At 46.0% G+C, this 25,064-nt stretch overlaps 1 protein-coding gene across 1 annotated transcript in view; it reads left to right on the top strand.

The window, feature by feature from the left end:
• The window catches only part of MSRA (methionine sulfoxide reductase A), a 446,149-nt gene that overhangs the window by 165,294 nt on the left and 255,791 nt on the right, over positions 1-25,064 (top strand). Inside the window, exon 2 of the mRNA XM_065401724.1 lies at positions 12,726-12,794. Within this exon, the coding sequence (XP_065257796.1) occupies positions 12,726-12,794 (69 nt within the window). The remainder of the gene's footprint in view (positions 1-12,725; positions 12,795-25,064) is intronic.

The raw sequence follows: 25,064 nt of genomic DNA on the forward strand, positions 1-25,064 counted from the left end.
TATGTGTGGGGCCCACCTCTTGTCCTGATCTCCAATTTTGCATCCAAAATAAAGGTGATAGGCTTTCTTAACCATAGTGGTTATACTGCGCTTTTGTGATGCAAAAGTCACTTCACCACAAACATAGCAGAAGTTATCTGCACTGTTCACACAAGTACGAGGCATCTCTGCTCACTTTGGCTAAACAGAAGTGTGTCCCTTTGCAAAATCAAACACTGACAAATAAGAGAGCACGACACTGTATGAATTCTAGAGCTGATATAGGGAAATTTGTTCAGCAGAGTGATGTAAGCTTCATTATGATTGCATCATTCATGACTTCTAGGAATAACATGATGCAATTCATATCATGTATGACGCAATACCAGCTTCAGATTGCATCATTCATTGTTTTGCCTAAAAAGCAAGTACTGTCCAAACCCAGTCATAGATTTATTCATAGAGCCAGTCAAAGATGTATTTTAGTCATTTCTGGTTTAAATTGAGATCCCTTCCCTTTATAACTCACTTATCCTCCGCCATTCCCAAGTCAAGGGTCGTATATACTGACCCAATAGCATATCTTGAAAACTAGAGCCAATCAACAATTTTAAGCATCATTTTCGTTCTCAGTGACCCAGAATTAGTAAAGTTTGACTACATTTATTTCAGACGCATTTTGGCTGTAGAGCAGTGTTATAGGTGAAACCGCGTTATATCGAACTTGCTTTGATCCGCCGGAGCACGCAGCCCTGCCCCCCCGGAGCACTGCTTTACCACGTTATATCCGAATTCATGTTATATTGGGTCACGTTATATCGGGATAGAGGTGTATTGAGAAACAATCAGATGATATTATTGATTATAAGGCTGTACTTGTGCACTGCCCCTTCTAAAAATGTAAAGATTTTTAATTTTAAAATACAGTATTCACATTCTCTTTATTCTATCTGTAATGTTCCCAGTAGCAAATACACAACCCAATTCTTGTGTAATTATCTAGTGCTTTTGTTTTAAAAACAAACTTGGCTTTTTGAGGAGTCCACATGTTTTTGGATTATGAACTGACATATTGTGCTGAGATGCTTCACATTTTGTAGCATCAATCAGGTTGTATACAGTAATGTTATTTGATGTAATGGATGAAACGGAATGTGGTGTGTCACATTGTGATACATCAACTCCAAAACAAATTTCAAAAACTGTTTTCAACTACCATCCTGTCCTTTATTGTGACCAGTGTTAATAAGAGAAAAGTTATTTTTAAACAAAATTTTTAATCTAAATGTTTTTCATGATACTTTATCATGGTAGTTTGAAAGCAGTTAAGACTCCTACTGTGAGTAAAATAACATCATACTAGAAAAAAGTTGTAGGAAACTAACTGAATTTTTATTTGGTAGTGAGTCAACAAATATGGTGTACCACAGGAAGGAGAATGATAGAACTTCAGGAATGAGAGATGAAAGAGATCCATTAGGTCATCTCTTCCATCCCGCTGTCAAACATGACTAGTGGAATCTGGAGACAAAAGCAGCCATGGTGGGAAACCAAGCAGAACACATATTTTTGATAGAAAAAGTGATTCGAAACATGGCATCATGTGATTCTGTGTTTATTTCTCTGACTCTACATCAGATTTGCTCTCTTTACAAGTAAATAATGTTTTTTTTCTAACTGCCAGCCCTATAAATCCAGTCTGGGTGTGAAAGTCAAGCTAAGCTCTTTGTGACTTCTGCTTTATCACCAGCAATAAAGATTCTATGGGCCAAATTCTGCCATAAATTATACTTGTGCAGCTCTTGCAGATCCATAGAGGCTAGAATCATCTGCACAGAGGCTCTGTACCATCAGATGTCTCTCTGCTTCTTGTGGTTCTGTCTGGCCCCATGATAGCATGCCTTGGCCAGGGTCATGCCTTCAGCAACTCTCATCGGATGGTCTTTTTGGAACTCCCAACATGGGTGAGGCAGGAGTGGTTCAACAACAGAGGGCAATGATGAGTGGCTGTCTCAGGCAGCACTAACTCAATACCTATCCCTTCAACCATGCTGCCTCCTGGCTTTCCTTCTCCTCACCCATAGACCCACAGAGCTGCTTCTCACAAGGTCTGGGGAAGGGGGAAAATACAGCTGAGGTGACACTCTTTTCCCCCCTGTCCCCTGCATGCAGACATGGTGCTCTGGTCCTTAATTAATAATTCTGGTGCTGCAGAGCTGAAACAGGATCCAGCAGCTGTGCTGGCTTTGCAGGGATTAAGGGTGTAAACTGTTATAAAATGTATTTTTGTCGTTAAAATTATCCACTCTGACTCCAAGTACACACAATGAGCAGATCTGCTGAGTAAGACAATGCCATCTTTACACAGTAAGTGCCATTGCTTGCGGTACGTCATGTGTCCATGTGATGGGGTATATAAACTCCACACTGGAACTGAAGGAGTTAAGGAGCAACTCTGGGTTCAGATGACCCCACCTGCAGAACATGTTCCAGTTGGAGGTGGAGCCTAAAAGAAGCCAGACAGCTCAGAAAAGGGGCTGACAGAGCAGGGCCCTACCCTAGAAACTCCTGAAAAACAGTGCTGCAGAAGCCTTTCCCTTGGAGGAAGAGCCTGCCTGATGCACCTAGAGAGACTGAAGACTCAATTATTCTCCTCTTTATCACTTTGTGTCAAACTGTAAGACTTTGGTGGGGAGGTAGATGGCAGGAAGTGGCTCAGAGAGGCAATGTTAAGACACTCCTGGGTGCCAGGCATTATTGTCTCTTACAGGGAATTGGGCTGGAGCTCAATGGATTGGGCGATCCCAGGTTCTCTTACAAGCCACCGTTGTTATGAAGAGCACAAATCCCTCATTTCCATACTTTCTCTTGGGGAAGCAAGGGGAGGGTAAAGACTGAAAACTCCCTGACTGGGTCTGGACACCAGCAAGGGTCAATACATGGACTGAAGGTCATCTCCCCAGTTGTGAGGGTGTGGGACCGAATATTTTCCTTACCCCAAGGGGGATGAGGCTAGTTGGTGACCTGAGTGGAGTGGTAAGTCAACACCCACCAAAAGGCAGATGGCCACAGGACATGTAGGACATGTTAGTGGCCAGTGACAGACATTGGAGGTGGGGTGAGTAGAGACCTACCATCTTAATCACAAGGTGATGCTGCCAATGAGCACTGCCCATCACAGACCATAATCACAGCTTAAAGACATTTAAAAACACCTGACAGACTTTGTAGTGTGTTTACTTAAATCCTTTTGTCATATTGTGTTTGTTTTAAGTTTAGATTGTTTTAATATGTCTCTTAAATGTCTCTAGTCCTAGAGATGAGCTAATAAAATCCTTGGCTGCTTCACAGACTGGCTTGCCTTTTGAGGGCAGTCAGGTTCAGCCTTGCCTGTGGTGGATCAGCTACTGCTGCCCCCACAGCTGAGCCTGATTGAATCGAGCCACCTGATCCCTAGCCAATTGTCAGACCCAGCCAGGGAGGAATTGGGTGAGTTTCCATAAAGGGTTAGAAGAGCTCAGCTGGGGAAGAGAGCTGTGAGAGGAATGCTGTCTGCTATGATTGGCCTGAAGAGAATGGATGGTAGGGGAGATAGAGGCTTCTGTGGCAGGTTCATGAAAAGACTAGCTTGCAGGCAGATGGCCTAGAAGTGGACTGTGAATAAGGATCCAGCCTGGGGAGAACCAGCCTGGAGGGATGACTCTAGGGAAGAAGCCTTGAGAGTCGGCGGCTTGGGTAGGAGCTGGCCCTTGGGGAGAAAGTCCAGAGAGTCAGCACTCTATGACTGAGTGGGGCAGAAGGGGAGCCAGGGAGGGGCATAAAACCAATTTGTTTATGTTCTGTAGATTAAAGACTTCTACTTAGCAGGGTCTCTGTGAGGGAAGGCAGGCCTATTGCAGTAATAGTGTTGGGATTAAGAGGGAAACCGATGTGGAGAAACTGTAGCACCAGGACACAGAGAGGGTGTGCTGCCGCAATGTGACATAGTCAGAGGCTGAGTAGTGCTCTCATCGGGAGATAATTACTTGCCTTTGGAACCCTCTTTGTCAATCAGAGTGAAGCTTTCATGCAAACCATTTTGTAAAAGACCTGCACTTTAAAAGCATTTTTTGTTTGTAAGTATTAATTTTCTTTAACAAACCCTGTCAACCCAGTAAATTACAAGAACATGCCGGGTACCAGAATTAATGGCAATGCTAGGACTATCTCGTTGTAAACATTCTGTTCCTCACCCATTCTTTTTCTTCTGTTTTTCACACTCAGTTTTAACACTTATAAATTCTTTGGGGGCAGGGATCATGTCTTTGTCTTCTGTGGAGTGCAGAGATCACTTTTGGCCATGAAGAATAATAGTGCCTGTAGCTCAGGCTCTCTTAAAAGCATGTCCATGTTGTACATTTTATATAATCCGTATGTCAGATTATGCCATGTATTCAATACATACATAACCTTCTTATGGCATGCAACCAGATATCAAAGCAGGGAATGCAAGGTCTTTTAAGGAAATATCTTCAGGATAATGGTAGAGGAGGGTGGTCGGTATCTAAGAACATTCCTACTGTTTCTTAGAAGCCCTATTATAGACATGGGCCTATAATAATTAACTGTCAGGCTAACTCAAATGACTTCTTATTTTTGTTATACTTTTGTAGGCAAAATCAGCCAAGCCCATGAGGCTTACAAAGTAAAGTCCATTGAACCGTCTCCCAATTAAAGAAAATAAATCAAGAAAGCAAAGTCCAGTCAAATATCAGTCCTGTTGTCACCAGATCATAAGTCATGAACATCACAATAGGTTTTTGTATCTCTCCTTATCTTTTGTTTCACAAATCTGTTCCCTCATCTAGTGAAAAGGTGTTTATCTTGCTTATATAGGCAAAACACAATCTCACAGGAGACAGCAGTGCACATTCAATCCCAGGCTCTGCACAGACAATTTAACCTTTACAGATAACTTCCTCTTTCCAAGGAGTCTTGTGTGTGTGAAATATTTTCTCCCTTCTCGCGCGTGCGCTCTCTCTCTCTCTCTCTCTCTCTCTCTCTCAAAAAAAGTCAACTGGCTAAGCAACCCTTTAAATCTTTCTTTCCCCTACTACACATAACTAGAAATACACTTGCTTTGGCATTGGCAACTTTTTCTGATCATATATTTTATTGCTGTCTCCCATCGGGTGTAGTATGATATGATAGAATCATAGAAGATTAGGGTTGGAAGAGACCTAAGGAGGTCATCTAGTCCAATCCCCTGCTCAAAGCCCTGGGTCAGAGCAAGTGGGGGCCCCTCCCCACCCCTTCCTCCTGCATCTTCCTGCTCCCCCGTGCTCTCCTCCCTGGCAGGAGCGCTGGGCGGGAGAAGTGGGTTGGGGTGCGGGGTCGTCCATTTTTCTGGGGCCCCCCAATTGACTGGGGCCCTTGGGCACAGGCCCTGTTTGCCCAGTGGCTAATCTGCCACTGGATATGAATGTCATAATTACTAACGGATTTGTATTGTTTAATGTCTAGCAGTTGCCATTTAAAAAGTCAGCATTTACCAAGTTACCATAAGATGGTAGCTAAAATATTACAGAATTTCCTTATACTTATGGGACGAAATATCTGTGGTATCTGAGATAATGTGGGTGACAGGTCTTGGTAAAGGTTGACACTTTATTGGCAACCACAGTTAAAATGCTTAAAAACCCTGACAGAGTAAAAAAAAAAAAAAAGGGAAGATAATATTGCAGGGTTGACCTGATGGCCTTAAACTCCAGGTGGACTTTCCGGTGGGTTCTGATTGCTCACCCTTCAGGACAGTGGGAATAAGGACCCTTGCAGTGGCAACATCCGCAGATCCTGGGGGAAATAAGTGCCCCACATCACCCAAAAGGAAACTCTATGGCCAACAAGTGTAGTGCAGCTGTTGAACTTCAAAGAGGTTTTTTTGTAGGCCTTTTTGGCTAGGAAGCTGATGACCTCCAACAGGGACTTGGAGGGATAGAGGGTGTGTGAGTGTGGAGGATAAAATGGATTGGCCCTTAGAGCTTTGTAAAGAATGAAGTGGATTAGGATTGACACATGTTAAAACAGGAAAGAAAAAACAAAATAAATCAAACAGAAGGAAGATCATGGAGTTAAACTCCATGCATCAGACTACAGCTCCACTTAAGATCCATTATTGACAACCTCATGCACATCCTCATGACTTTATCTGTCTCCAAATGATTCTCCGTATGCAAGTCCAAATGTAAGAGAGTTCCCAGGTCATTGGGTTCCAACTGTCTCACTGATCCTGCACTACTGCTTCCAGCTATCCATTTTTCTTACTCTGGTCCTGGATTCAGGAAAGCATCCCTATTCAGGAGAGCAATTATGCCAGTACTAAGTCCCATTGCAGTACAGTAATTAAGAACATGTCTAAAGTTAACAAAAGAACATAAGAATGGCCGTACTGGGTCAGATCAAAGGGTCCATTTTCCAGCCCAGTATCCTGTCTACCGACAGTGACCAATGCCAGGTGCCCCAGAGGGAGTGAACCTAACAGGTAATGATCAAGTGATCTCTCTCCTGCCATCCATCTCCACCCTCTGACAAACAGAGGCTAGGGACACCATTCCTTACCCATCGTGGCTAATAGCCATTAATGGACTTAACCTCCATGAATTTATCTAGTTCTCTTTTAAACCCTGTTATAGTCCTAGCCTTCACAACCTCCTCAGGCAAGGAGTTCCACAGGTTGACTGTGTACTGTGTGAAGAAGAACTTCCTTTTATTTGTTTTAAACCTGCTGCCCATTAATTTCATTTGGTGGCCCCTAGTTCTTATATTGTGGGAACAAATAAATAACTTTTCCTTATTCACTTTCTCCACACCACTCATGATTTTATATACCTCTATCATATCCCCCCTTAGTCTCCTCTTTTCCAAGCTGAAAAGTCCTAGCCTCTTTAATCTCTCCTCATATGGGACCCGTTCCAAACCTCTAATCATTTTAGTTGCCCTTCTCTGAACCTTTTCTAATGCCAGCATGTCTTTTTGAGATGAGGAGACCACATCTGTATGCAGTATTCAAGATGTGGGCGTACCATGGATTTATATAAGGGCAATAAGATATTATCCGTCTTATTCTCTATCCTTTTTTGAATGATTCCTAACATCCTGTTTGCTTTTTTGATTGCTGCTGCAGACTGCATGAACATCTTCAGAGAACTATCCACGATGACTCCAAGATCTCTTTCCTGATTAGTTGTAGCTAAATTAGCCCCTTTCATATTGTATGTATAGTTGAGGTTATTTTTTCCAATGTGCATTACTTTACATTTATCCACATTACATTTCATTTGCCATTTTGTTGCCCAATCACTTAGCATACGTGCTCTGCTAAATAGGGATGGATTTAAGCATAAACTTAAAAGTGGTTTCCTGAATTGGAGAGTGACTCCCTAACTTCTCTGACTTGCCTCACAGACGTGGCCCTAGATTTTTAGAAATGGGTGCCTAGAGTTAAGCTTCCAAGTCCACATGTAGGCACATAAATAAGTGGCCTGGTTTTCAGAAGTGCTGAGCAACTGCAGCTCTCATTGAAGTGAATAGAAGCTGCTGGGTGATCAGAACTTTGGAAATCAGGTCATTTACTCAGGTGTCTAAGTCAGGGCCGGCTCTGGCTTTTTGGCCACCCCAAGCAAAAAAACCAACCAAACAAAAAAAACCCGGGGCGGCCAGAACGGCAAAGCAAAAAAACAACAACCCTGTGGCGCGGCCGGAGCGCGGGTGCAGGGGGACCGGCTAGCGGGTGGGAGGGGAAGGGAGCGGGGGGAGAGAGAGAAGGGGGGCGGCCAGGGCTACAGCGGGGCGCTGCCATGCGGCCCCTCCCGCCCTGCCGTCTGCCGGGAGGGCTCCGCTCCGGTCAGCGGGGAGGGAAGGACGAGGACTGCCCTGCCGGGCTTGCTGCAGGGTGCTCCCGTCCTCTGCGCCGCCGCCCCCTACAGGGCGGCTGGAGCGGAACAACAACAAAAAACCCCCTGCCGTGCCGCCCTAGGATTGGGCAGAATGCCGCCTCGTTCAATCTGCCGCCCCAAGCACCAGCTTGCTCGGCTGGTGCCTGGAGCCGGCCCTGATCTAAGTGTAGGCACCCATTTTTGAAAATTTTGTTCATGGTTTCTAAGCCTAAGAGAGAGCTTAAGGAAGCAGAGCTCTAAAGTGTCTGAAGCCTCCTGTAATATTTGCAGCTATTCTTCTCCTACAGTCTGTAAATAAACTGAACTGAAGAACATGTATTCACAGAGTGTTGGTTTCAGGAAAATGTGACAAATGGATACGTGGAAACTTGAACAATGTATTTGTTACCACCATTTAATTCAACCCATCATGCAGTCTGTGTTCAGTGTGCTTCCATGAGTAGAGTACAAGTAACAGAAAAGATAAATAAGCATGTAGCTTGTTTGCTACTGAAATATAGATGATTGAATAGTTTAGGAAGGAATTATCTGATTAGAAAGTAATGACAAGTCAGACTATTTTCATTTCTTTGGCACTGAGTTTTGATGTGTGACTGGAGCTGAAATTTTACCCAAAGGCACTGGTGTCCTTTTTCTGTTTTTGCTGCTTAGTTTTCTCCTCTGACTTGGAGCTCCTTCTCTTTGCTGACATTTTCAGACATGTTAGTCATTAGACGTTAAATGATAACATTACACTCATTACACTGACAAACTAGCATTTTCCCTAAAGGTTGTAGTCTTTCATTGGAAATTAAGATTGAAGACCTTCTTTTTTACAAGACTCAGAAGAAAACCACCGGTCTTCAATTATGTACTGTATATTGATGGTGCACAGCAGTAAGAAGTGTTATATGAAATAGCAGTAGGGGATGATCAGGCCTGATAGCCTGTGTGTCTCGCAGTGGGTTACCAATCATGCCACGAGGAACTTTTTTGTGGATGCCTCACTTTCTCACAAAGCAGTTCACAGGTTACTTTTGTTGCTACATCAGTTTTCAGGCTGCTGCTAATTCTCTCTTCTCCTAAACTTTGTCAGCCATCACAGAAGCAATGAATCTGTTGCATCTTTCCTGTTGCATCATTTTCCTTTTCTTCTTCCCCCCCCCCCCGAAATATACAAAATCAGACCCTCATATTAAATTTGGAACTTAAATAAACTCAAATAAAAGAATATACCAGCTGCAGGTCAGGAAGCTTTATTAAATCAAGCAGCCACCCTCGCTCCTGTGTTATTAGCATAGGGTGAAATTCACCCATTTGCTCAGGACCAGCACAAAACCTATGCACACATCCCTCTTTGCCTCTGTTTTATGTAAGCAGCGTCAACACTTTGTGAATCTTAATAGCTGTTTTTTTTAAAAAAAAGCTCCAGCTACTGGATTCATTTGGGTCAGTGAGAATCTCAGTTTTCATTTAAAGTAGTTAGTAAGTTTCTAGCCCACATGGTTGCTGAGATAAGCTTGAAAACGTGGCCTGAGTGTACCCTAATGGCTCAAACACTAGAAGGCATATAAAAAGAACTCAAAATGCTTTCATGGTTTTAAACCAGTCATGATTGTTTGGGGTTGGCACTACTGAGGCACCAAACAGTGGGTGCTCAGCACTTTCTGAAAATCAGGTATGTCTAAGGCATCTCCAGTGGGGCCCTCAAAGAGAGATCCCCAACAGCATTAATCACTTTTGAAAATCTTAGCCTCGAGATCCATTACATTAAATTTTGCATTCTTAAGTGATGCATAATGCCCTCTGCACTGTGAATTTTGCTCTTGGTGTAACTCTCATGTGGCCAGAAGTAGTACCGAAAGAATTCTTGGCTGCAAATGAATGGATGTACCACAGTAAACAGTTTTTAATCTTTAATGTTTTAAGAAAAAAATACAGACTTTAATCTTGAATCAATAGAGAACATATTCTGTTAAATTAATAGGTCCAGTAAATGCTGTTAATTTTGTGGCAATGCCTTTATCATGGAATCTAACTTAATGGATTTTTTTTTTTAAATTTAATGGAGCACTAATTTTTCTCTGAGCTTGTATATAATAGCAGCACAGTAAATTAGCTTAAACATAATTGAAGTGAATTGAGTTCACCCAGGCGTCTTTGAAAGAAAGTATTTTTAAAAAAAAAAATTATAATCAACATCTTACATTGTAATAATCAATAAGTTGCATGTCTTATTTATACAGTACTATAGGTGTGCAGGGAGCTTTACAGACAAAGCATGCCAGCTTCCTGCTCCAAAAAGCATACAGTCTAGGGTCCCGATCCTGCAACTGGATATATGTGACATTTCCACAGAGGCACTGAGTGCTATTCTGGCACACCTGGGAATTTAACCTGTACTGGTGCACAGTCATTATGGAGAGACACACAGGTGCTACATTGTTAAGGTTGAAGCTATTTCCCCATGATAAATCCAATTTTTCTCACACCCCTCCCTAGAGTGACCAGACAGCAAGTGTGAAAAATTGGGACAGCGGGTGGGGGATAATAGGCGCCTATATAAGATTAAGTCCCAAATATCGGGACTGTCCCTACAAAATCTGGACATCTGGTCACCCTACACCTCCCCCTTTGCAATAATAGTTCTTGTCTTATTTATTGTAAGCCACTAGCTAGATTACCCTAACTTGGAGCTAACCCCTCCACCCCCTTCCAATATGTAACCATCTCTCTGCCCCCATAGTCCAGGGCTTTCAATCTTCCTACAATTCACTTTATAATTTCCCTCGCTCCAGTTGCAGATCATCCTGACCTTCCCCCCTCAGTATCTGTCTGTAAATGTTTGACCCAGGCTGGGATTACTTCTGCAATACACCTGACTGCTAATGGAAAACATTCATTTTAGAGCATTCCTAAAACAACACAATACTCCAGTTCAACCTGGTTTGCTCACAGAAAGGTTTTACACTATATATAAAGCATAATAATCAATATGACGAGGTCCTGTGGGACCTCACTCTGGAAAGTGATTACAGAACAGAGACCTACAGCAGCCACATTATCTTGGGTTTGTGCTCTTTGATCCCTTTCTGTTGCTATCAGGACTAACTCTCTCAGAAGTATATAGTCAGACAACTGTAAGTGCTGATATCAATGAAGGACCCGAGGAATATTCCTGGATCAGATCTTGCATGTTGCACTTTGCTTAAAGCTCAGATATTTCATTCAGCTTTAGCATGGAGTCTGTTTCATCCCACAGTAACTATATGGGTCCAAATTAGTAGATTTTCCCTTATGCTGAAGGCAGTGTATTGGGGGTAGGCACTAGATATAATACAGAATGTGTTTTGGAACTGTATCTATTTTCAGCCCAGCACAGCCACCTTGGCACACACAGGTAGTGGAGAGAGGACTCTGCTCTTGTCTTGCATAAAAATTCCCCTCTGTGAATTAGCATTGCCAGAATGTTATCTCCTGCCTCCTCCGCATGCACGTTACACTCTCCAGTGTCACAAACCTCATGTTATGCCTGACACCTGTGCAGATTCAGTGGGGCAGAGGAAGGACTCCCTATGTCCTCTCTCTCTCTGTTCTAATCCACTTGTGGAGCCCTAAAACTGTAGCCGATGGCATATGTCTCTCCGCTTCCACAGAATATCAGATCCACAAAATCGCTGTTGTGCTGTCAAGAGAGCGATTGGAAATTGAACATAAAACAGGCAGTCACATAATGGGGAAAATACAAAAAGACAACTTAATTTAATTAAAACTCAAGTGGAGCAACTTTTCAGCTTCAGTAAAAGAAGTGATGCAGTTTTGTTGAATTCAGTCTAGTGCATCAATTCTTCTAGGAACCGAGTGGAAGAAGGGTTGGAATTTGATTACAGTGGAGACTAAATACACTTTGTGTGAAAAGTGTTTCAGTTTCAGAGACATGCTTGAAGGTGGAAGATAATTGGGTGGCAGGCATTTGAGAACTGAAAACAGTTGCACGTCAGTGCTTGGGTGGAACTACTATCAATTTTGAATTGTACAGTCAATGGAGCCAGTGAAAACCAGACTTGCTGTTTTCCCCCATCTGCCCCCCCGGCCTTCTCCCTCCCAGGTTAAGCTTTAGTAAACTGAAGTAGTAGTCACATCTGATCCATTGTATAGCCTCTAATGATAGCAATAATGTAATAATCTTAAAACAGTATAAGGTATGGGTAATCTGTAACACAGAAACAGAATGAACTATACACCATTGCCTATTGTTGAAGTGATTTTTATTGAATTAATGTGACATTAGAATATGATGCATGAATTTTTAATTTAGCTTACTGATTGGCAGTGTGGAAAAAAGTCAAAATTCACGTGCGGTCATGTCAAAAGGCTTTTAATCCAGCAGTAACAATACAGGATTCCTCTGTACAGGTCAGAATTCCACTTTTAAGAATGCTTCACTTGTGACTGTGATGATGATTATTCATGTTTATATAATGCTCACTCTGTGTCACTTTAGAAATAGATAAGTTGTCCTAAATATACAACCAAAGTGGAACTCCAGTTTGTCCATGGGGGTTTAGAACCTCTGGAAAAACAGGCCCTTCTTACCTAAATTCAGCCATTGCTAGAGTTATACAAGTGTTCTTATGGGATAACAGCCAGTATGGAGAGGTGAATTGATACATTTTGGACATACAGATGAGTAAGCAAAACTTAACATATACCTGTGCCATAGCTGTTCACCAGTCAAATTTCAGGCTTTCCTAGAGCCATTTTGAAAAGAGTATTTGTGTTTCCATAGCAATTGATATTTTACTACACTTTTCTTTTCTTCTTGTCTTCTAGCTAAACACCATGTCAACGGAAACAGAACAGTGGAACCTTTCCCAGAGGGAACACAGATGGTTTTATTTGGTAAGATATCATGTCTAAAAGAAAAACACTAAACTGTATGGAGGGAATGCATGCCAAACTTCTTGATTTCAGCAACACTCCATAGGGTTTCACAATCTGGACTGTTATAGCCATTTTCTAATCATCATAACCAACAAAAAACGGTTGGATTTTTGGTGAAGTGTATGACCAAAAAAGTGGTATTGCAAGTATTTTGCCTTAGTTTGACAGACAGTATATTTAATCCTTTATTTGAAGTGTCTTGTATAAATACAGAGTAGCAGTTATTTGCGTATGATAGGCCCTGTGACATAGTTCAGTGCTTTATACAAAATTCTGGAGGTGATTTATGACTCTACACCTCCAGTGCACTCAAATACTTGTGGTGAAAGTTTTATCTACTTTATTTGCATAGCTTTCTCAGTGGACTCCTTTCTTCCTTCATTTCTGCCTAAGGGACAGATTCTGATACCTTTACTCACACAGTAATAGTGCCTTATTTTGTGAGTAAACCCATTGACTTCTCATTGGTTGACAGGTGACCCTTCCAATTTTATGACCTCCCATTTGGTCTGCTCACAGCACCAAGGGTCTTCACAAAATATCTCCCAGTAGTCATAGCACATCTCAGATGCAAGAACATATTCGTTTATCCTTACCTTGACAATTGACTCCTAAGGGCCAGCTCTCAACAGGGTCTCTCCTCTGCAGTTCAGTACACGTGTGACCTCGTGCAATCCCTTTAGTTGCTGATCAACGGGTAGAAGTCCTCCTTCATAACCCATGCAAAGGATCACCTTTATGGGTATGGTCCTACACTCCACTCAAGCCAGGGCTTTTCTCTCAGAAAGGAGATTCCTAAAGATAAGTATCAGGGATCCAATTTGCAGATGATGCAGTTCTTCTTTGAGTGCTTGCTCATGTCCATTCAACTTAGGTGTGTGTGCTCACCACATGCACCGGTGCCGGAATATTTTTCCCTCAGCAGTATCCGTAGGGACCGGTTCCGGCGCCCCCAGGAATGGTGCACACATGCCGCGGTATATAGGGTGCCGCAGGCTCCCCCCCCTGCCCCAGTTCCTTCTTGCCACCGGTGACGGTGCTGGAACTGTTGCTGCTTCAGCTAGTGCTGTTGCTTTCTCGTTTGTACGAACTCGTTAATTCTTGTATTATAGTGCATATAGTTTTCTGTTAGTGTTAGTAAATCCCTTAGCTATAGTTAGAGACTTTGTAGGTCCCGAAACGGGACTTTGCCTCGGGATGGGGCATGCTCCGGTCCCCAGACTTTAAGCCCTGTGATCACTGCAAGAGGCCCATGCCCATTAGTGATCCACACAGCAGCTGTCTGTGTTGCTTGGGCGAAGGGCACATTAATGAAAAGTGCAAAATTTGCAAGTCCTTCAAGCCAAGGACTAAGAAGGAACGCAATATTCACTTAAGAGCGCTCCTTATGGAGTCGGCCCTCACCCCGGAACTGGAGCAACGCTCCGACTCGGCGCCGAGCACTGTGATCTCGGTACGCAGTGCCCCACCGGGACCATCCACTGGCCGGCACCAGTCCCCATCCGTGGCTCCAACCAAGAAGCCCAAAAAGACGGTGCAAGGCCGGTCTCCAACCTCCTGCAAGGGAAAGGATAAGACTGGGTGCAAGCAAGGTCCCGTGCCAGGCAACTCTTCACCCCCATTGGGATTTCAGGCCCAAGCTCTGGTTGAGTGGGGTAGCCCAGCCTGCTCCCCGCCAGCCACCCTGGATAGTGGCAGATGCTTTTGCCAGCTCCGAGTATCGTCCATGCCGGAGGCCGTGCAGGCGGCGCAGGAATCATAGAATATCAGGGTTGGAAGGGACCTCAGGAGGTCATCTAGTCCAACCTCCTGCTCAAAGCAGGACCAATCCCCAACTAAATCATCAAGCCTGACCTTAAACCTCTAATGAAGGAGATTCCACCACCTCCCTAGGTAACCCATTTCAGTGCTTCACCACTCTTCTAGTGAAAAAGTTTTTCCTAATATCCAACCTATACCTCCCCCACTGCAACGAGACCATTATTCCTTGTTCTGTCATCTGGTACCACTGAGAACAGTCTAGATCCATTCTCTTTGGAACCCCCTTTCAGGTAGTTGAAAGCAGCTATCAAATCCCCCCTCATTCTTCTCTTCTGCAGACTAAACAATCCCAGTTCCCTCAGCCTCTCCTGATAACTCATGTGCTCCAGCCCCCTAATCATTTTTGTTGCCCTCCACTGGACTCTTTCCAATTTTTCCACATCCTTCTTGTAGTGTGGGGCCCAAAACTGGACACAGTACTCCAGATGAGGCCTCACCAATGCCGAATAGAGGGGAATGATCACGTCCCTCGATCTGCTGGCAGTGCTCCTACTTATACAGCCCAAAATGCCATTAGCCTTCTTGGCAACAAAGGCACACTGTTGACTCTCATCCAGCTTCTCGTCCGCTGTAACCCCTAGGTCCTTTTCTGCAGAACTGCTTCCTAGCCACTCGGTCCCTAGTCTGTAGCAGTGCATGGGATTCTTCCGTCCTAAGTGCAGGACTCTGCACTTGTCCTTGTTGAACCTCATCAGGTTTCTTTTGGCCCAATCCTCTAATTTGTCTAGGTCCATCTGTATCCTATCCCTATCCTCCAGTGTATCTACCACTCCTCCCAGTTTAGTGTCATCTGCAAACTTGCTGAGGGTGCAGTCCATGCCATCCTCCAGATCATTAATGAAGATATTGAACAAAACCGGCCCCAGGACTGACCCTTGGGGCATTCCGCTTGGTACTAGTTGCCAACTAGACATGGAGCCATTGATCACTACCCATTGAGCCCAATGATCTAACCAGCTTTCTATCCACCTTATAGTCCATTCATCCAGCCCATACTTCTTTAACTTGCTGGCAAGAATACTGTGGGAGACCGTATCAAAAGCCTTGCCAAAGAATAACATGTCCGCTGCTTTCCCCTCATCCTCTGATCATGTCCTTCCGGGTGCTGCCCACACCTGCTCCTGCGGTTCCCCGGTCATGGGGTAAACCCTCGTTCAGACCGCCACAGTCCGCCCCCAAGCGGCACCGTTCCCTGTTGCAGGGGACATCCTGCCAGCGCTTACCCTCCCATAGCTGCCACACCTCTGATGGTGAAAAGCAGATGCAGCGCAGCCCCATTTGGTCCCCGGACCTTGGGCATGGGCAGAGAGGCTCGAGGCGCAGCTCGCCTGTGACCGGGCGCAGACCTCTGGAGGCAAGTGCCCCCCGGCAGGAGTACCAATCCTGGCACCTGGTATCTCCGAGACCACGGTACTGCTCCAGAGACCCGTTGAGGGATCGATGCTACCATTCCTCTGACCGTCACCGATCCCCTAGGAGGGCATCACCGCGTGTGGGCACTTCTTGTTACTGGGCCTGTTCCGACTCCTGGTCCCACTCCTCATCCCGGTACTGTTCGTCAAGCGCGAGACGTAGATCGCCAGCTCCAGGACATCGCAGATCCATCGAGCGCCACCGGTCCCCAAGACCCCGTTCCAGATTGGACTCCAGGCGGAGTTACCGGCATCGGTCGGGGCATAGCCACTGTTCTGCTCTGTCCTGGTTGCCTGGGAGTGACTGCTCAGGATCCAGCCCCGGTTCGGAGCAAGATTCCCTGATGATGGGACAAGCTCTGGTACCAACGGTACCGGCTACATTGTCGGCACCGAAACTGGCCCCATGGCCTCAGGCACAGTGGCTAGCGCCAAGGTACCCATGGAACCCATGGGGGTTCACCCTGGCCACCCGCTTGGTGTCCGGAGCCTCGGAAAGACCAGCTGCCTCTCTGTCCTGCTTCGGTGTGCAAAGCCTTGGGTGCAAGGACCCCGCAGGTCCAAGAGGGAGTAGGGGAGAAAGCCACTTGGTCACCAATGGTTGTGGAGGACCCTACAGCACCGGCATCCTCCTCCTCGTCACCAGACGAGGCTATAATGGGGCCCCCTCCCCCGGTTCCTCCGGATGACGCTAAAGCGCACCAGGAACTTCTGAAGAGGGCCATTGCCAACATAGGTCTTCAGGGAGAGGAATTAGAGGAGTCCTCAGACTCTCTCTTCTATGTCCTCTGCTCCACAGCACCGGCTAGGGTGGCTCTGCCCCCTTCATGAAGAGGTCTCAAAGATCACCAATGTCCTGTGGCAAACTCCCTCCTCCCTGCCCCCCATCTCCAAGAGGGCTGAGCACAAGTACTTTGTGCCATCCAAAGACCACTAGTACCTGTACACCCACCCAACTCCCTAGTGCTAGAGGCATGGAGCGACAGGGTCAACCCGGGGCTACCCCTAAGAATAAAGACTCCAAGAGAATAGACTTGTTTGGGCGTAAGGTTTATTCCTCCTCTAGTCTCCAGTTGAGGGTGGCCAACCATCAAGCCCTCCTGGGATGCTATGATTTTAACATGTGGCAAGCCATGGCCAAGTTCGAGGGCTCCCTCCCTGAGGTATCTAGGAAGGAATTCTGGGTGATCATGCGCCGGGCATCCTGGCTGCTTCTCTCTGGCTTGTCCACGGAGGCTCAGCAGTCGACGCAAGACCTTCCCTTCGATGGGCAGGCCCTGTTTGTGGAACAGATGGACAATCAGCTCCATGGCCTAAAGGACTCCCGCACGACCCTTAAAACGTTGGGCCTGTATGTTCCTGGCCCTGCCCACAAGCGGTTCAAGCCACAGCAGCCTCAGGGCCGGGGGAGCCACCCTCGCCAGGAGCCTCCCCATAAGAAATCCAGAGGCTACAAGTGGCGTCCTAGCTAACAGCCTTCGCAGGCTTCTCAGTCAAGCTCAGCCCGCAACAAGCAGGGGGGCAAGCGCCCATTTTGAGGGTACGCCCGAGGGCGACCTACCGGACTGTTCCCAGGATCCTTCTTCCCCTATTTTTGCCAATCGCCTTTCTCCTTTCCTCCCTGCATGGGCATCTATAACATTGGACCGATGGTCCTCAGTACGGTGGCGCGGGGTTACACCCTTCTGTTGCTTTCTACTCCTCCTTCGCACCTCCCCTCCCCATCCCTCTTCAGGGATCCTTCTCATGAGAGTCTGCTTGCGCAGGAGGTAGAGGGGTTACTGCAGCTAGGTGTGGTGGAGGTCATTCCTCCAGAGTATTGGAACAAGGGGTTCTATTCCCGTTACTTTTAATCCCAAAGGCCAAGGGCAGTCTACGACCTATCCTGGACCTGCGAGACTTGAACCGCTTCCTAGCGAAGCTGAAATTCTGCATGGTCTCCCTGGCTTCCATCATCCCCTCCCTGGATCCGGGAGACTGGTACGCCGCCCTCAATCTGAAGGATGCGTACTTTCACATCACCATCTTTGAGGGACACAAACGCTTCCTGTGGTTTACGGTAGGTCCCAACCACTATCAGTTTGCGGTCCTCCTGTTTGGCCTGGCGACAGCACCACAGGTATTTACCAAGTGCATGTTGTTGGTGGCTGCTTACCTCAGATGTTGGGGTGTCCAGATCTTCCCGTACCTTGATGACTGGCTAGTCAGAGGCAGCTCCAGGTCCCAGGTCCAAAGGGATGTTGCGATGCTATTAGCCATTTGCCGTTGCCTCGGCCTGTTGGTAAACCACAAAATCCACGTTAGTTCCGGTACAGAGGATAGAGTTCTTTGGGGCGGTGCTCAACTTGACCTGCACCAGGGCGTTCCTGCCACTGGAGAGATTCACGGCACTGATGGACCTCATCGCAGAAGTCTCCGTGTTTCCCCTCACCATGGCCAGGGTTTGCCTGTACCTCCTAGGTCACATGGCAGCATGCACATATGTGGTGTGCCATGCCAGGCTGCGGATGCGACTCCTGTAGCAATGGCTGGCAATGGTCTACTCCATGTCAAGGGACCACCTGGAAAAGGTCGTTACCATCCCCGCAATGATACTTACCTCGCTGAGATAGTGGACCGACCCCGGGAAAGTCCTGGAAGGAGTTCCCTTTGTCAGCACTCCTAACTCAGTTGACTTGATTTCGGATGCCTCGGACCTCGGCTGGGGGATGCACCTCGGCACTCTCCAGACCCAGGGCATGTAGTCCCCAGAGGAAATGACACTACACATAAATGTCAAAGAGCTTAGGGCAGGGTTTGCACGGTCTTCCTACCTCACCTGTCGGGCAGAGTGGTCAAAGTCTTGACGAACAACATAGCTTCAATGTTCTACATCAACAGACAAGGAGGAGCACGATCCTCGGCCATTTGCTAAGAGGCACTCCATCTCTGGGATTCCACGGAATTCATCTAGAAGTGTGTCACCTTCTGGGTGCCAAGAACATGCTAGCAGATCACCTAAGCGCAGACTTCTCTTACTACGAGTGGGTGCTCCACCTGGAGGTAGACGGAATAAGGCAGAACAGGTTTTGCTGCAGACGGGGTCTGGGCAAGGGCTCCCTCTCCGACGCTTTCCTCCTGCCTTGGGCAGGAAACCTGATGCACACGTTCCCTCCGATTCCACTCATCAGCAAGGTCCTAGTGAAAATCAAGAGAGACAAGGCTCAGAGTATCATGATTGCCCCAGCGTGGTCTCGCCAGCACTGGTTCGGGATGCTGTCGAGCCTGGCAGCGATCCCTCCGTGGTCCCTGCCGAACCAACCAGACCTGCTGTCACAGGATCACAGTCGACTCTTGCACCCCAACCTCAAGTACCTCCACCTCACGGCGTGGATGTTGCGTGGGTGAACCCTGAGGAACGGGCCTGTTCAGAAGGGGCCCAGAAGGTCCTCTTTGAGAGTAGAAAGCCCTCGACTAGACAGACTTACCTGGCAAAGTGGACGAGGTTCTCCTGCTGGGCAGCCGAATGGGGCATCTCCCCTTCGCATTCTTCTGTGAAGTTGATCTTAGACTACCTGCTTCATTTGAGGAACCAGGGCATGGCACACTCCTCTATCAGGTTAGTGAGCTCGGTGCTTTATGCATATGATGGACAGGCCATACCATGGCATAGGGTGGACAGGCCATAAAGACAAGTCATTGTGAGACCTTGTCCCAGCTTTATACCTAAGATATACTGCTACAGATGAAAATCTGAGACTATATCCCTCCCTGTTTTCTTCTCCAGACCCAATAATCACCCAGGGGAATCCCACTTATAATCCTTAGATGTGAAAAGGGCTCTGTGCTATTACCTGGACCAGACTCAGCCTGTCAGGAAATCTTACAGGTTATTTGTTCCACCTATGGGAAAAGGTGTAAAGGGGAATCTATTAGTAAAGAGACACTTTCCCACTGGACTAAGAGGTGTAGTGAGCATTATTCATAGACTCTAAGGCCAGAAGAGGCCATTGTGATCCTCTAGTCTGACTTTCTGCACATCACAAGCCACAGAACCTCACCCACCCACTCTTGTAGTAGGCCCGTAGCCCCTGGCTGAGTTACTGAATTCCTCAAATCTTGATTTAAAGACTTCAAGTTACAGAGAATCCCCCATTTACTGTAGTTTAAATCAGCAAGAGACCCATTCCCCATGCTGCAGAGGAAGGTGAAAATTCCCCAATATCTCTGCCAATCTGATGTGGGGGAAAATTCCTTCCTGACGCCAAATATGGCAATCAGGTAAACCCCGAACATGTGGGAGAAACCCACAAGCAAGACACCTGAGAAAGAATTCTCTATAGTAACTCAGAGCTCTTCCCATCTAGCATCCCGTCTCTGGCCATTGGAGATATTTGCTCATTGCAGTTGCAGATGGACTACATGCCATTGTAGGCCACCTCATCATCCCATCCCATCCATATATTTATCAAGCTTAGTCTTAAAACAAGTTAGATTTTTTTTGCCCAGACTACTCCCCTTGGAAGGCTGTTCCAGAACTTCACTCCTCTGATAGTTAGAAACTTTAGTCTAATTTTAAGCTTAAACTTATTGATCGCCAGTTTATATCCATTTGTTCTTTTGTCAGCGTTGGCCCTTAACTTAAATAATGCCTCTTCCTCCCTGGTGTTTATTGTTTTGATGTATTTATAGAGAGCAATCATATCTTTCCCTCAGCCTTCATTTTGTTAGGCTACACAAGCCAACCTCATTATGTCTCCTCTCATAAGGCAAGTTCAGCATTCCTCTGGTCATCCTAGTAGCTCTTCTCTGCACCTGTTCCAGTTTGAACTAATCTTTCTTAAACATGGGAGACCAGAATTGCACGCAGCATTCCAGATGAGGCCTCACCAGTGTCTTATATAATGGTAATAACACTTCCCTATCTCTACTGGAAATACATTGTCTGATGCATCCTGGGATTGCATTAGCCTCTTTCACGGAACTTTGGCAGCTCATACACCCAGGTCTTTTCCCCTCCTCTGTTGCTTCTAACTGCTATGTTCCTAGCTTATAGCAACATTTTCTATTAGTCAGGTTTTCAAAGTTGTCCAAATCTTCTCGTAGATTGTGGAGCTCTTCCATAGTGGCAGTACCTCCCAACTTTGTGTCATCCACAGATTTTATTAGCAAACTCCACTTTTTGTGCCAAGATCATTAAAGAAAATGTGAAGTAAAATTGGCCCGAAGACCAGTCTTTGAGGAAGTCACTAGTAACCTCCCTCCAGTCTGACCGTTCAGCATGTCCTGTTGTAGTTTCCCTTTTAATCAGTTCCATACCCACCTTTTTATTCTTGTATTTATCCCCATCTTCTCCAATGTAACTAATTTCCCCTGTGGAACTGTATCAAATGCTTTACTGAAATCCAGGTTACTCCTGGGGGAATTCTGCGCCACTGCGCGTGTGCAGAATTCATATCCCCTGCAGATTTCTTTACTTCCCTGCAGAAAAATGACTTTCTGACAGGGAAGCAAAGGGAAGCTGCAAGAGCGGTCACGCACCACAACCTAGCTGCACAGATACATCGTTTCAGGCACCCGGAGCACCTGGAGCAGCCAGCAGAGAGATCAATCACCGCAGGGCTGGGGACACCGCAGCCAGGGGCTCCTACCCTGAGCCCAGATCAGCTGCTAGTCCTGGCTGGGCTGGAGGCAGGAGAGGACAGGACTTCCTCTTCCCTGGCTGGGGTGGTGTCTGACCCTGCATCCTCCCCTGCTTCCGGCCCCCATCGCTCCTCAACTGTGTGGTGAGGGGTTACTGTAGGGGGAGCTGCTCCCCGATCCATCCTACCTCCGTGCATGTGGACCTCCAATACCCAGACACCCCCGCCAAGCCTCACACTGTACCCTCAGACCCCCCCCAGCCTTCCATACCCAAACCCCACCCCACTGAACCTCAACCCCTGCATCTGGAGCCCCCCTGCCTCCAGACCACCCCCCCCCTGAGCTCCCTGCACTCAAACCCCCACTCTGACAAGCCTCACCCCCTGTACCACTCTGAGCCCCCATGTCCAAACCCCCACGCCACTGACCCCAAATTAGCTGCACCCAGACCCCCAGCCAACCAAGCCCCTCTCCCCCAGTACCCAGACCCCCTGCTGAGACCCCCACAACCAGCAGGTGCTTGGGACGGCCACTTCGGAGAGGGGCGGCACGTTCAGCTGTTCGGAGGCAATTCGGCGGACGGTCCCTCACTCCTGCTCGGAGCGAAGGACCTCCCGCCGAATTGCCGCCGCAGATCGCGATCGCGGCTTTTTTTGTTTTGTTTTTTTTTTGTTTGGCTGCTTGGGGCGGCCAAAACCCTGGAGCTGGCCCTGGCAGAGTCCCATTGCCCCTGCACCTGGAACCCCTGCAATGAGCCTCTGTCTATCCAGATCCCCCCCACACCTAGACCTCCACTGAGCTGCCTGCACCAAGATTGTCCCACACAGAATCCTCTCACCCCACACCTGGATCCCCTCACCCTGAGCCCCTCCACACTTGGATCCTGCCTGGTTGGGCCTGCCTGCCCCACATCTGGTGCGCCTGGCATAGAGGGGCAGGGCCCCAGGGTGTTTCTGGGGTAGGCCTAGACCTTGTGCTGTGTCAGGGTCGGGTGCAGCCTCATCACTGAGTCCGTGTCCCCACGGTGGAGGGATGGGGAGGCTGCAGGGTGATCTCCCACCTTTGTGCAGCCAGTGGCCTGTGCTCCCCACAGCCATGCTGGAAACTCTGCCTTTATTTGTTGACAAATAAAACTTGCAGAATTTTAAAATATTGTGCACAGAATTAAAAAAAAAAATTGGCAAAGAATTTTTAATTTTTTTCCGCAAAATGCCTTCAGGAGTACCAGGTGGATTAGATCAACCAATTTGCTAGACAAAGGAAATGCAATAATCTTCTCAAAGAAAGAGATCAGGTTGGACTGGCACGATTTACCTTTTGTAACATCATGTTGTATTTTATTACAATTACTGTTTACCTCTGTGTCCTTAATTGCTCTCTTTCAAAATTTGTTCTAATCATTGTTATATTTTAGCTCCCAAACCAGTAGTACTTGGCTTAAAAACACATCACTGGTCTACTCTACTATTGTAGAAATTTTCAAAGCAACAACATGCAGTTCTGTTCTTCCTTTTGATAAGCATTATTCATTGGACTTGGCAACCAAATCCAATGCTCGTTTTGGGAAGCTGAAGCTACAGTCCATTTTTGCCTAGAAATCTTCGCCCACCATCCTCTGTTGGCAACAGTGCTTGCTCATCTGCCAGAAGTGGGACTGCACAGAAGTCCCGAAAAAAGAAAGAGGGGTCACCGACTTGTAAATTATTTGTTCTTTGAGAGCTGCATCAATGTCTTCCTAGTATCCACCTACCTTCTCTATGCCGTGGAGTTCTTTGTATTTTAGGACTCTGTGGGCAAGGAAGGAGCTGAGTTGATCGGAGACAGGGATGTGCTACCCTATACAGACAGAGCCAATGATGTCAGCTAGCCTGACAGCACTCTTGCACTCCGCCAGTGGACATGGCTTTGTCAGACAGTTCCTCAGTTTGACACTAGAGGTGCCAAATCCTATAAATGTGAATACTTAGAGGCAACTCTTGAAGAACAATAATTACTAGAAGTAACCTCTTTATTAATATCTAAAATGAAAGCTATGAGTCAACATATGATTTTAGAAGTGTAACCTGCTTTTAGTAAATATTCCCAGTACTCAGATATGTTTAGATTTACTTGTAAAATGATAGTATCATGTTTAATGTCAGGTCTACATGGAGATGCAAAAGATAATCTTTCCCCCAACTTGTCTAATACCGCTCGTTATATAGCTCTAGTTTCTGAGAAGCAGCCTCAGTGATGCCAGTGCCGATTCTATGTCATTTACTTTGATATGACTTCCTGTTTTGATCCAGGTACTTAAAGGGTGTGTGCGGGCTGTAATTATTCCTGCAGGTCTTCTCATTATGAGAGAACATCACAGTTGAGAGATTAAGCTATCCCCAGGTTATTCCAATTCACTTAAAACAGTTACTCTATTTACCATGGCCCAGCTGCATTACATGATATACACGCTGTTCATTACAATAAAGAAATGCTTCCTTATTTTTTCACTGTGGGAGTCTAGATTTCAAATGTGACACACTAGTGGCAAATGCATTAACGCCAACCAACTAGTGACCTGTTGACCCATCTTGCATCAACCAATCAAAGAACACCTAGAATGGTAACACACAGTAGGCGCATAGTTACTGCACACAATCTCACAGGAGTTACTATGGGCTCGTATAATGAAATCATTATGACACTTGAAGTGAGATAGAGAAGTGTTCCCAGCTCCTGCTGGTCAAGCAAATGAAGCATTGGGAATCAAACCTAGGTGTCATGCATGGTAGAGCAGAACTCGTCCATTAAGTTGCTGTCCAAGCAATTTCCCTGTTTATCTGGCAATAAAAGTTTTCAGTGATTGAAACATTTTGCCTGGGTGGGGGGAATCTTTACAAACTGGGCTATTTTTAACAAAAATATCTGAACAAAGACAATATTTAAAAGGGTATGAAAATTTTGAAAGGAAGTATGTTAGGACCCCAAATCAGCAAGAGGATATAGTTATAGTTTTTAAAATGACAAATAAAGGCCTTGACCCAGCAAAGCACATGTAACTTCAGTGGGCCTGTTCACTTGTTCAAAGTTACACACATGTTTAAGTACATTGCTGTATTAGGGCCAGAAATATTTGTCAAATTTTCTCCTTTATTTACTATCAAGACCTGAGTTTAAGATGACATATTTCTGCTTTAGCGATTGCTGATGTAAGTATCCAAAACACCACAATGATCTGATGCCAGTATTTTCACTTTGGGTCAGATGCTAGTTTGTTCTTTCAAGAAGAAAGGTTGTTTGTGCATTGGATGGGTTTTCCTTTTCGTTCCTGTCATACATAGAGCTCATTATGCAGAGGTTTAGGTAAATAAAGATATTTTCTGAAAATATGACCTTA

This window comes from Emys orbicularis, chromosome 3, assembly GCF_028017835.1.
Source record: "Emys orbicularis isolate rEmyOrb1 chromosome 3, rEmyOrb1.hap1, whole genome shotgun sequence".
NCBI classification, from domain to species: domain Eukaryota; kingdom Metazoa; phylum Chordata; order Testudines; family Emydidae; genus Emys; species Emys orbicularis.